Genomic DNA, 12,516 nt, shown 5'->3' with positions numbered 1-12,516 from the left:
ATGGCCTACTCCTGCTCCTATCTTCTATGTTTCTATGAATGGCCTCCTTCCGTGCCTCTATGACTCGCCTTGGAGGTGGTTCAACGAAGGTTCACTAGATTGATTCCTGGGATGAGAGGGCTGTCCTATGATGAGAGATTGTGTAGAATGGGCCTATCCTTTCTCAAGTTTAGAAGAATGAGAGGTGATCTCATTGAAACATACAAGATTCCGAAGGGGATTGACAGGGTAGATGCTGAGAGGTTGTTCCCCTGGCTGGAGTGTCTAGAAATAGGGGGCATAGTCTCAGGACAAGTGGTAGGCCATTTAAGACTGAGATGAGGAGGAATTTCTTCAGTGAGTGCTGTGGATGCTCAGTCATTGAGTTTATTCAAGGCTGAGATGGATAGATTTTTGGACTCTAGGGGAACTCAGGGATATGGAGATCGGGCGGGAAAGCGAAGGTGAGGTCGATGATCAGTCAGGATCTTATTGAATGGCGGAGCAGGCTCGAGGGACCGTTTGGCCTGCTGCTGCTCTTATTTCCTCTGTTCTTATGTTTTAAGGAGGGTCTTAAAGGAGGAAAAAGAGAGCTGGAGCAGTTTAGGGAGGGAATTCCAGAGCTTAGGCCTAGATGGCTGAAGGCTCGGCTGCCAATGGTGGAATGTAGGGAGTGGGTGATGCACAAAGCAGGATTCTTTTAATACTGTGACATTTTCCCTTTTTGAGTCATGTATCATTTTTGATTTAATCCATACTATTGGTACATATTTAACAAACCCTTCCACTTTCTGACCAGAAAATCTTTGCATATTTTTTTTCTTTATTCACCAAGATTGTTCAGACGTGCAGAGCGTGTTGCATCATAAAGGACCATACCTTTTTCTTCTATTTATTTATGTAGAAACCCAAAGAAGTGGCATTTTTAAGTGAAAGAAAATGTAATACAAACATTGCTTAGCCTAAATATGCCATGATAGAAAGGACGATTAATCAACAGCCGAGGTTCATTTAGCATGGTACAATAGTGACTGATTTTATGTATAATTCTGTCTATTTTGACAGATTAAAGCAAAATTCATGGTGCATTGAAAAAATGAAAGCAATGTTGAATTTATTTTCATTCAAACCATGGACTATGATCCTTATGGTTAAAAAGGGAATTAACAAGTGAAAACAGTTGAATAGGGACCTCTTTAGGCAAATTATAGTACTGCAGTAAAACAGTTAAATGGCAAATTTAGAAAAAATGTTAACTTCAGATATATAGCTTCATAAAAGTTAAATTGAATATAATGCATAATTCATGTTTTAAAAGTAACGTTACTGGATGTTCTTGGTGGATTACTTGGTTTCCCCCCAGTTATAGGGCAGCACGGTGGCATAGTGGTTAGCACTGTTGCCTCACAGCACCAGAGACCCGGGTTCGAATCCGGCCTCGGGCGACTGTCTGTGTGGAGTTTGCACATTCTCCCCGTGTTTGCGTGGGTTTTCTCCGGGTGCTCCGGTTTCCTCCCACAGTCCAAAGATGTGCGGGTTAGGTTGATTGGCTATGATAAATTGACCCTTAGTGTTAGGGGGATTAAATACATGGGGTTACAGGGATAGGGTGGGATATGTGTTGGTGTAGGGGTTACGGGGATCGGGTGGGATATGTGTCGGTGCAGGCTCGATGGGCCGAAATGGCCTCTATCTGCACTGTGGGGTTTCTGTGATTCTGTGATTATACTGCACTCACATCTTCATCACTTACCAATTTACTCTTGCCTGTAGTAAACCTGTTAAATGTTTACTTATTTGGACTGCTGCATACTAAATTTGGCTCAAAAATGTAACCTATTTTGATGCATGTCACTCTTAAAAAATAAAAACTGCTTCTTTTGTTTATAAGATATTGCAACCTGTCCCACTCATCTGATGATAAGTCTCACTTTTTAAATTTCTCCTATATTGGCAGCCTTTCGGCAGTCACCTAATATGTGTTCAGGCATATGTGTGTCCCCGTCTCACTCATTCGTGCATGCATACTCAATGTGAGCAATAATGGTGGATTTATTTGATGCCTTAAATACCTCTTGATTTCAAAGTGCTTTACATAAATTACTTTTTTTGAAATGCAGTAACTGCTGTTATGTGGATAAACGTATTTGTTTTGTAAACAAACTTTGCAATGATTATTTTGGCATCAGCAAAACTGAATATTTTCATCTCCAGAATATTGCCCACCTTTGTCCCTACCTCATTCTCATTGCTGCTGAAACTCACCTCCAGAATTGACTTCTCCAAAGCTGTACTCGCCAGCGCTCCGAACTCCACCCTACACAACTCCAACTTGTCTAACACGCTCACACAATAGCAAAATACTGCGGATGCTGGAAATCTGAAATAACAACAGAAAACGCTGGAAACACTCAGCAGGCCAGGCAGCATCCGTGGAGAGAGAAACCAAGTTAACGTTTCAGGTCTGGGACCCTTCATCAGAACTGGAAAAAGCTGGAGATGTAACAGATATTAAGCAGGTGCAGAGACAGGGAGGGGAGGAAGGAATTGAAGGAACATACTGTGCTTAGGTAAGAGGCAGGAAAGATAAAATGTTGCCAATGGGAATGGCAAAATCATACAGCATGGAAAATGGGGGCAGGGGTTATACAGGAAACTTTCGATTAACCGGCCCCTAAATAACCGGAACGCTCTATCCACCGGCAAAATTCAGGAGTCGGTTCAGATAACTTTTATTACTTTTTTTACTCCATTTGTTGCTGTGCAAGGGTGTAGCTGAAGCTGTTGCTAAGCTACAGAAATGCTTGCAACTTGTGCTGATTGTTTTGAAGCTGTGCAATAGGGTTTGTTGCTTTATATGGAGCTCTGAGCTCCGTATCTTTTATTATAGCGTTCGGTTATCCGGAATTGTTGATGAACCGGCAACACGTCGGTCCCGTCCGTGCCGGATACCAGAAAGTTTCCTGTAGTTTGAAATTGTTGAACTCAGTGTTGAGTCCAGAAGGCTGTAAAGTGCCTAATCGAAAGTGAGGTGCTGTTCCTCGAGCTTACTTTGAGCTTTTGGAACAACGTAAGAGGCCGAGGACAGAGAGATCAGAGTTGGAGTGAAGCGGAGAATTAAATTGACAGGCGAACAGAAGCTCAGGGTCACCCTTACGGACGGAATGGAGGTGTTCTGCAAAGCGGTCGCCCAATCTGCGTTTGGTCTCCCCAATGTAGAGGAGACCGCATTGTGAGCAGCGAATACAATATACTAAATTGCAAGAAGTACAAGTAAATCGCTGTCTAACACGCTATTGTCTGCATCCTTGGCTGCACTAAATCCCCTCATCTATCTGCCCTACCTTGGCCAGCCTCCACTGGCTTACTTTTCTCTGGAAAGGTGTGATCGGCAGAGGGGGGGGTAGGGAAAGCCAACTCCAACAGTACCCTCCTCCTGACGAAATGCTTAGAACATGGCCTTGTCATAACCAACACCTTCCGGCAGAGAGACAAGTACAAGGTTTCATGGCAGCACCCTCGCTCCAAGCACTGGCATCTGCTGGACTACGTCATCGTCTGAGTGAGGGACCGCAAGGACATACGCATCACCCGTGCCATGACAGGAGCTGACGATTGCTGGACAGACCACCGCCTAATCTGCTCTGTCATCTCCATCAATGTAGCCCCAAAACAGCGGCGACAACAGAAATAATGCCACAGGAAAAGCAACGCTGGAGCACTCAAAGACTCCGCTAAGAAAGCCCCATTCAGCCTGCGCCTCACAAACAACCTGACGACTCCCAGTGATTCAGAGACACAGAGTGTCTACAGTGCCTGGTCTGCACTCAAGGCCTCCATAATTAGCACCTGTGAAGAGACACTCGGTCACTCAACCAGGAAACACCAAGACTGGTTCGACGAGAACGACCAGGAGATCCAGGAGCTAATAAACCGCAAGCGTAAGGCATTCCTGATCTGGAAACAGCAACACAACTCGAGAGCAAGAAAGCAGCTCTACAGACGCCTGAAGGCCAAGGTCCAACAAAAAACTCGTGACCTAAAGAACAGGTGGTGGGTGGAGAAAGCGCAGGAGACCCAGCAGCTAGCCGACAGCCACAATGTGCGTGGATTCTTTAACGCAGTCAAGACTGCCTACGGCCCAAGCACCCAAGCTCCTACCCCACTGCGGGCCAAGAACGGAGAGGTACTTATCAAGGACAGGGAGGCAGTCAGTGCCCGCTGGAAGGAGCACTTCGAAGATCTCCTTAACCGAGACTCTGTCTTCGACGCGAGTGTCCTCAACTCCATCCCGCAACATGCTACCCGCCACCACCTCAGCACAACCCCAGCCCGGCATGAGGTTGAAAAGGCCTTCCGACAACTGAAGAACAACAAGGCCTCAGGAGCAGATGGAATCCCTGCCGAGGCGCTAAAGCATGGCAGAGAAACACTACTGGTGCGAATTCATGAACTAATTTCTCTTATCTGGAAGGAGGAGAGCATGTCAGGGGATCTGAGACGCCGTAATTGTGACCATCTTCAAGAAAGGTGACAAGTCCGATTGCGGTAATTACAGAGGAGTTTCCCTGCTGTCTGCCACAGGGAAAGTCATCGCAAGAATCCTCCTCAATCGCCTTCTCCCAGTGGCTGAAGAGCTCCTCCCAGAGTCGCAATGCGGATTCCGCCCACTAAGGGGCACAATGGACATGATCTTCACCGCGCGTCAATTACAAGAGAAATGCAGGGAACAGCACCAACCGCTGTACATGGCCTTCTTTGACCTCACAAAGGCCTTTGACACTGTCAACCATGAGGGATTATGGAGTGTCCTCCTCAAATCCGGCTGCCCTCAAAAGTTTGTCACCATCCTCCGCCTGCTTCACGACATGCAAGCCGTGATCCTGAACAACGGTTCCACCACAGACCCAATTCATGTATGGACCGGGGTCAAGCAAGGCGGTCATCGCACCAACGCTCTTCTCAATCTTCCTTGCGGCAATGCTCCATCTCACCCTCAGTAAGCTCCCCGCTGGAGTGGAGCTATATTGCAGAACAAACGGGAAACTGTTCAACCTCTGTCGCCTCTAGTCCAGATCCAAGATTGTCCCTTCCTCTGTCGTCGAATTACAAATATGCAGACGACGCTTGCGTCCGCGCACACTAGGAGATCGAACTCCAAACCATTGTTAACACCTTCACTGAAGCATATGAGAGCATGGGCCTTACACTAAACATCCGTAAGACAAAGGTCCTCTACCAACCTGCCCCTGCCACACAGTGCTGCCCCCCAATTTTCAAAATCCATGACAAGGCTTTGGACAATGTGGACCACTTTCCATACCTCGGGAGCTTATTGTCAACAAGGGTAGATGTCGATGACGAAGTCCGACGCTGCCTTCAGTGTGCCAGTGCAGCCTTCGGTCGCCTGAGGAAGAGAGTGTTTGAAGACCAGGACCTCAAACCAAGCTCATGGTCTACAGAGCAGTAATAATACCCGCCCTCCTGTATGCCTCAGAGACATGTACAGCAGGCACCTCAAAGCACTGGAGAGGTACCACCAACGCTGCATCCGCAAGATCCTGCAAATCCATTGGCAGGATAGGCGCACCAACGTCAGTGTTTTCGCTCAGGCCAACATCCCCAGCATCGAAGCTTTGACCACGCTCGATTAGCTCCGATGGACGGGTCACATCGTCCGCAGGCTCAATATGAGACTCCCAAAACAAGCGCTCTACTCGGAGCTCCGACACGGCAAGAGAGCCCCAGGTGGGCAGAGGAAATGCTTCAAGGGCACCCTCAAAGCCTCCTTGAAAAAGTGCAACATCCCCACCGACACCTGGGAATCCTTGGACCACAAAGTGGAGGAGAAGCATCCGGGAAGGCGCCGAATATCTCGAGTCTCTTCGCCTGGAGCAAGCGGAAGCCAAGCGGAAGGAGCGCACGTCAACCCAAGCACCGTCTGCCCCACCTGTGACAGAGACTGTAGGTCCCGCATTGGACTCATCAGTCACCTGAGAACTCATTTTTAATGTGGAAACAAGTCATCTTCGGTTCCGAGGGACTGCCTAAGAAGACGACGACGACTTTTCTCCAACACATTGATTTCAAAATCCTTGTCCTCATTTACAGATCTCTTCCTGGCCTTGCCCAAACCTACCTCTGTAATCTCATTTAGTTCTATATCCCAGTTTGATCCCTCCATTCTTCTCACTCTGGCTTACTGTGCATCCCTCCCCCAGCCCTTGTTACATCTGTCTCCACAATCAGAAGCCTGCTCAGAACCTATTACTTTGAATAAGCCTTTGGTAATTTCTCCAAATTCCTGTGCTTTATCTGTGTTCCCTCCCCATTTTGTGAAGGACATTGGAACGTTTTCTTCTTGCTACATTAAATGCACTATATAAGTGCAAATTTGTTGCAGTTCTGCTCTGTCTGCAGATAGACCATGGGACAGCAATGGGATTTTAACAGGCTCACCCATGGCCACATTAAAATGGAAGCCCTGGTGGCAAGCAGCACGGCCAGCAGCTTTTACCTCTGGAAGTATGTATACTGCCTCATTTATATTCCAACACCGCCTTCTCTCTGGGAGTTTATGATGACATTGATAACACTGAAAATAATAAAGAATTTCTGCCTCATGGCAGAATTATGCTCCTGTAAACCTGAAGGTTAACTGATTACATTTCTGACAGTAAAAGTCAGTTTATGTAGATGAAATTGCAGTTTTGAGCTTGTAGGTGATTGGCTAGGTTGTGCATGTAGGTGAATTTTTGTTCAGTTTGGGGGAATTGCCCCCTCCTCCAATACTCTATTATGAGGAGAGATTGTGTCGATTGGGCTTATAATCATAATCATAATAATAATCATAATCAACTTCATTGTCATTGTTAGTGCACAAGTGCAGTACAACGAAATGTAGGCTTGCGGCTCCCGAGAGTGTACATTTAGATTAAGACATTTAAACATTCAACATTCATTTGGCTTGTAATACATTAACATAAACATAACCATAATAAAGTGCATTGGCAGATGTGCAGGCTTTAGAGTTTATTTGTGGAGTTCAGTAGGATGACAGCCCTGGGAAAGAAGCTGTTCCTAAATCTGGTCGTTCGGGTGCGAATGCATCTGTAGCGTCTCCCAGATGGCAGGGGGGCGAACAGACTGTGGCTGGGGTGGGTAGGGTCTTTGATGATGGTCAGTGACCTCCGTAAACAGCGTTTCTGGTAGATGTTCTCTATGGTTGGTAGCCGGGTGCCGGTAATGCGTTGGGCAGTTTTGACTACCCGCTGCAGGGCTTTCCGGTCATAGGAGCTACAGCTGCCATACCATACTGTAATACAGTTCGTCAGGATGCTCTCTATTGTGCAGCGGTAAAAGTTAGGTACTCACTGGAGTTTAGAAGATTGAGAGGGGATCTCATCGAAACCTATAAAATTCTGTCAGGCCTGGACAGACTAGATGCAGGAAGGATGTTTCTGATGGCCGGGGAGTCCAGAACCAGGGGTCATAGTCTAAGGATAAGGGGTAAGCCATTTAGGACTGAAATGAGGAGGAATTTCTTCACCCAGAGAGTGGTGAACCTGTGGAATTCTCTGCCACAGAGGGCGGTGGAGGCCAGTTTATTAAGTATATTCAAGAAGGAGTTAGATATATTTCTTAAGGCTAAAGGGATCAAGGGATATGGGGAGAAGGCAGGGACAGGGTACTGAATTTGGATGATCAGCCATGATCTCATTGAATGGCGGAGCAGGCTCGAAGGGCCGAATGGCCTACTCCTGCTCCTATCTTCTATGTTTCTATATTGTCCAACAAGATCTTTGGCAAATTTATAGCAGCAGGTAAATAAGATCATGAGTCAGAATTCACAGATAATCAGGGAATTCAACTTGCCTAACTGGTGAAAGTAACCTTTCCAACTCTGGAAATTAGGGGTTTTATCTTCTACGCACATGATAAAAAATACAAAATGACAACCAGTGTTGTTGACCCACAATGGAAGTCAAAGTTTCCATGAAAATGCTGGTGCAATAGTTATTGGATGCCAAGATTTATTTATGGGTACAAAATTCCAACCAACAGCTGTTCGAAAGATAGAAAGAAAGTAAGCTAAAATATCTAAAGTTAGTAGAATACCAGAAGACTGCATAAAGTAGATGACCAGGCAGATTTGGTTTTGAAAGAGCAAAATTTGACAAAAGTGGAAAAAATTGACCAGAACAAAACTGAGACAATGAGGACGATAATAACGACTTGACTAAACGCACGGTCAAAAGATTTTGAAGAGGCTTTTAAAGGCAGGGACAGAGGTAGCAAAGCAAAGAGTTTTAGAGAGCGACTTCTGGAGGGTAGAATCACAGAACGATACAGCACAGAAGGATGCCATTCAGCCCATTGTGCCTGTGCCAACTCTTTGAAAGAGCAAGTAGATCTCGACAATTCTGCCATTGAGTGAAGAGCACTGGGAAATAGGGATGCTCTGAAGTCCAGAGGTCAGTGACCATAGAGCAATAACTGGGCTATGGGGGGAAAGGTGCAGAGATAGATTTAGGCAGACCACAGAGGAACTTGTAAACCAGGACAAGGATGCGTTGGTGACGGGGAGCCAATGGAATTTGTGAGGACAGAGGTCGGGGGAAAAGCGACAGTGCAGGACAAGATACGGACAGCAGAATCTGGGATGAGTTGAAATTTATGTTGGTGCAGCTCGGAAAGCTGGCGAAGAGAGTGTTGGAGAATTTGAATTTTTAGGTAATCAAAGCTTAGACAAGGGTTTCAGCTTTGGTGTAGGGTGAGGTAGAGACAGAGGTGGGCAACTTTGTAGAAGTGGAAGTGAAAGGTCTTAGTGATGAATATGATACGAGGTTTGAAGCTCGGCTCAGTATTGAACATGACACCGAAGGTGCGCACTGTCTGGTCGTGCCTGAGGAAAGGGGCGATGAAGTCCGGGCCAAGACTTTAGACCTTTTGGTCAGAGCTGACTAAGATGGTTTTGACTTTTGAAATAGTCAAAAGGTTATCCCTCATCTATGATTTGATATCAGATAGACAGTGTGACGTTATAGGGATGCTCATGGAATTGTGGGTGGTGGTGGAGGGGTTGAGCTGGATGTCATCAGCATACAAGTGGAAACTCTCCAGTAAGAAACCTGTTGTGGTCAAGGAAGGCTTGGAAACAAAAGGCATGAAAAAAAGTCCTTGTGAAGAACAAACGCTTGTGTGTAATCTGGGACAGGATGCAAACTTTAAGAAAGTACTCAACAGGGCCTTCTCCACTAAGGAGTTCTCATCTATTACAGTGCTTTGTTTTCCCCCCCACAGCAATCCTAGTGTGCAAGAGAAGAGACGGGAATCATCTGTGTCAGAGAATAGTATGCTTGTGGTCCATGTGCTCCAAGGCTTTAACCAATTATAAAGGGATATAAGTACATTGCACAATGTTTTGTTCTGTCATGGAGCCCAATTGCAGCAGATCAGCTCTGTCGCAATATGATGCATGTATTGATAAGCTGATAAGTGTCCTTTTCTATGTTGCCCTTCAGACTTCGAGGGGTACTTTTCTAAGAAGAATATTATTCTATCGTCCTTGATAACATGGCGCTATTTCACCCTGCCATTGAGCTGGTGAAGCATTATAGTGATATTTAAGGGCCGATGTTAACCTCCCATGCTCAATGAGAACAGGGTGTGCGGGGTGTCAAAATATCGTCTGCTCATAATCTTCTTTGCGTTTTTATTTCACAATGTTTCAAATGGCTTTCTCTTGTGTTTAATAAGCAGTACAGCTTTAATCTATGCACCCCCCACCAGCGCCATCCCAAGAAACTTCAGTGTGATCAGTTAATTCAGCACAGACTAGGAAATAACACTGGATGTTGAACAATAATTATCATTGTTATTCCTAATAGAGGTCTTTAAGATTATGAAAGGGTTTGATAAAGTAGACATAGAGAAGATGTTTCCATTAGTGGGGAAGACCAGAACCAGGGGCCATATATAAGATAATCACTAATAAATCCAGTAGAAAATTCAGGAGGAACTTATTTACACAAAGAGTGGTTAGAATGTGGAACTTGCTACCACAAGGAGTAGTTGAGGCGAATAGCAGAGATGCATTTAAGGGAAAGCTAGATAAACACACGAGGGAGAAAAGAATAGAAGAATATTGTTATAAATCTCATCATCAAGAAACTACTTATGAAATAACGCTGGATGGCCAGCTGGTGGCGCCGTCCAAGGAGTATAAATACTCGGGCGTGGGCCCCAGCTTTTCAGGGACATTTTGTAAGACAAGGAACTAGTGAAGTACAACTAGACCTCCATGTTCTGAAACAAGTTGATTAAAGCCTTGCTTTATGCTCAAACCAAGTGCGTAGTGAGTTTTATTACATCAAATATGTTGATGGGGTTAGAGCTGGAAGTGTGGGAGGAAGCATAATCACTGGCATGGACCTGTTAGGCCAAATGGCCTGGTTGTGCTGTAAATAGTACATAAAACTATGTAAATTACCAGATATTGCTGCTTTATGTACATTTTCTGGACGGTGCAGAATATACATATTTTAAGGCAGCTTTGAGTCCATGTATGAATCAAGTGGCATTTTTTTTCCAGATGCAAAGATGGCCTCAAGGGATTTGCTTTCTCAGCACTCAAGTAAGTACGAAAAATACTAATTTTCTAAATGTTATCTGGTTGTTTATTTTCTGCTTTCCAGACTAAACAGTAAACATGAGTCTACTTATGCATTGCAGATGAGTTCAAAAAAATAGGTTCCCATTATGGACAACTTCTATTCCGGTCTCAAGACAGTACAACCCTGCTGATGTCATATTGAATTGAGGCAAAATTTTGTTTCAAGACATGTACACATAATAGTTGCTGTGTTGGATGATACTGTTGTGTGATTGGCAAAACCTCCTTCCATAGTTACAGCTAGTTGTCCTGAGTGCTAGACAGACTTGGAGTAGGGGAAACTCCTACCCACAATTATAATTATAATCATCATTTCTGAAGAAGAGCCAGATGGATCTGTCCTAGTCTCTCAAGAAATGAATTAATTAGAGTGTAGTTCCAGACACCACTGGGACAGAAGAAAATAGACCTTTCAGCTTGCACATGATTTTATTTTGGGTTGAGTTTTCTTTAGAGTTGAATATGCTGTACCATTATTTGAGCAACTTCAGACAGATGGAACATTTTTTAAAGGAAGTAAAAACAGCTGTTGCCAAATAACATCACTCACCACTCACTAACAATTATGTAAGAACTGAAGGAAGTATAAATTGGAAGCCAATTTCAATTTTATAGCAATATTTAATTCTTTAGTAAAGTCTATTCAGATCTTGGCAAGAGAACATGGGCTGTAAATAGGAATCATTGATTCAACTTTCATTAAAGTATACAAAAAAATGTACACTTTGGAATATTAGTACTTATAAGCTGTTACAACAAACCTGTGACTCTTTGTGTATATTGGTTACCAGTTGATACTAATGATCACAAGTAGACCTACACTCGTGTCTTTACTGCAGATATTGGAGTAGGCTAGTAGCAGGCACTGTCACACTGTTGGTCTCCTTGTTGTGCGGCCTACAAACGATCCCTCTCTGAGGCAGAAGTGCATGAATTCTTAAGGTTTGAAAACTGAAGAACAAGAGATGGTCGGTTCTGGTACCTCTAATGTATCATAATGTGTACAACTTATGCCACAAGGTCCAAGAAATAGTATCATCAGTGTAAGTTACAAATGTTGTCAATGACAAATCACCGATGTGTTCCCAGAGTTTTTTTAAGCAAAGATTTGCCAGCGTTCCGATGGCGTGGTTCAATTTCTGGATTATGCCAATTTAAATTTTTATATTTCTATGGTTTTCAATTTTATTTATTTTTAATTTTCTTCCCTTCGGCACTGGATTTGCTGATTCATGCTGGGGGACAGTTCTGCACCTGCCAACAATCCTGTACCTCACTCAAGTGGCCATTCTTCACGTGTAAGGCTCGGCGTTGAATATTGGCAGGTTATTCTGTCCTCACGCGATGTCAACACGTGCAATTTCCAGTGGGGTCACTAGCAATGTTCCCTGTAGGCTGCACTATGTTCTGCGTGGCCTGCCCCTTTAAATTTCTGCGCATGCGTGGTATTTCCAGTGTAAAAGCTTGTGAGCGGCTCACGCAGGACCTTGCAGATTGCTGCACATGCGCGCATCTTAGAGGGAACATTGATCACTAGGTAGTGATCTGGTGCAGGAAACGTGGATGATTTGTTTCTTCTCCCTAGCCTAGGAGTGTCAAAACCAAAAATAGCATCTCAACTGCTGCCCTGACCGAGGTCAGCTAACTGAAGACAGACTGGGAATCAAAACTTTTAACTTTTGGTCCAAGTGACGATGCATTTGCCCACAAAGCCATTAGGGAGCTTTAGATTTACATTTCAAGATTAAATCAGTTCCAACTTCATTTCCTGATTTGTATTTTGTAAGGAATGCAATGACTCACTAAGTCAGAAACTAAAGCCATTTAAAGAGTACACAATGCTGTTTGTTTGCATTTTATTT

The 12,516-nt window shown here is 44.4% G+C and overlaps 1 protein-coding gene across 2 annotated transcripts in view; it reads left to right on the top strand.

The window, feature by feature from the left end:
- Positions 1–12,516, top strand: part of tmem135 (transmembrane protein 135) — a 537,823-nt gene that overhangs the window by 487,371 nt on the left and 37,936 nt on the right. For both annotated transcript variants that reach the window (XR_015079728.1, XM_085998806.1), the window contains exon 7: positions 10,574–10,615. Coding sequence is in view for 1 of the 2 variants with exons in the window: in XM_085998806.1 (XP_085854932.1) it covers positions 10,574–10,615 (42 nt within the window). In the remaining variant the exon portion in view is untranslated. The remainder of the gene's footprint in view (positions 1–10,573; positions 10,616–12,516) is intronic.

Source organism: Somniosus microcephalus, chromosome 10, assembly GCF_052327205.1.
Source record: "Somniosus microcephalus isolate GS21.2 chromosome 10, FLI_Smic_1.0, whole genome shotgun sequence".
Taxonomy (NCBI): Eukaryota; Metazoa; Chordata; class Chondrichthyes; order Squaliformes; family Somniosidae; genus Somniosus; species Somniosus microcephalus.
The sequence above is the reverse complement of the archived record's forward strand: the minus strand, read 5'-3'. Positions and strand labels throughout refer to the sequence as shown.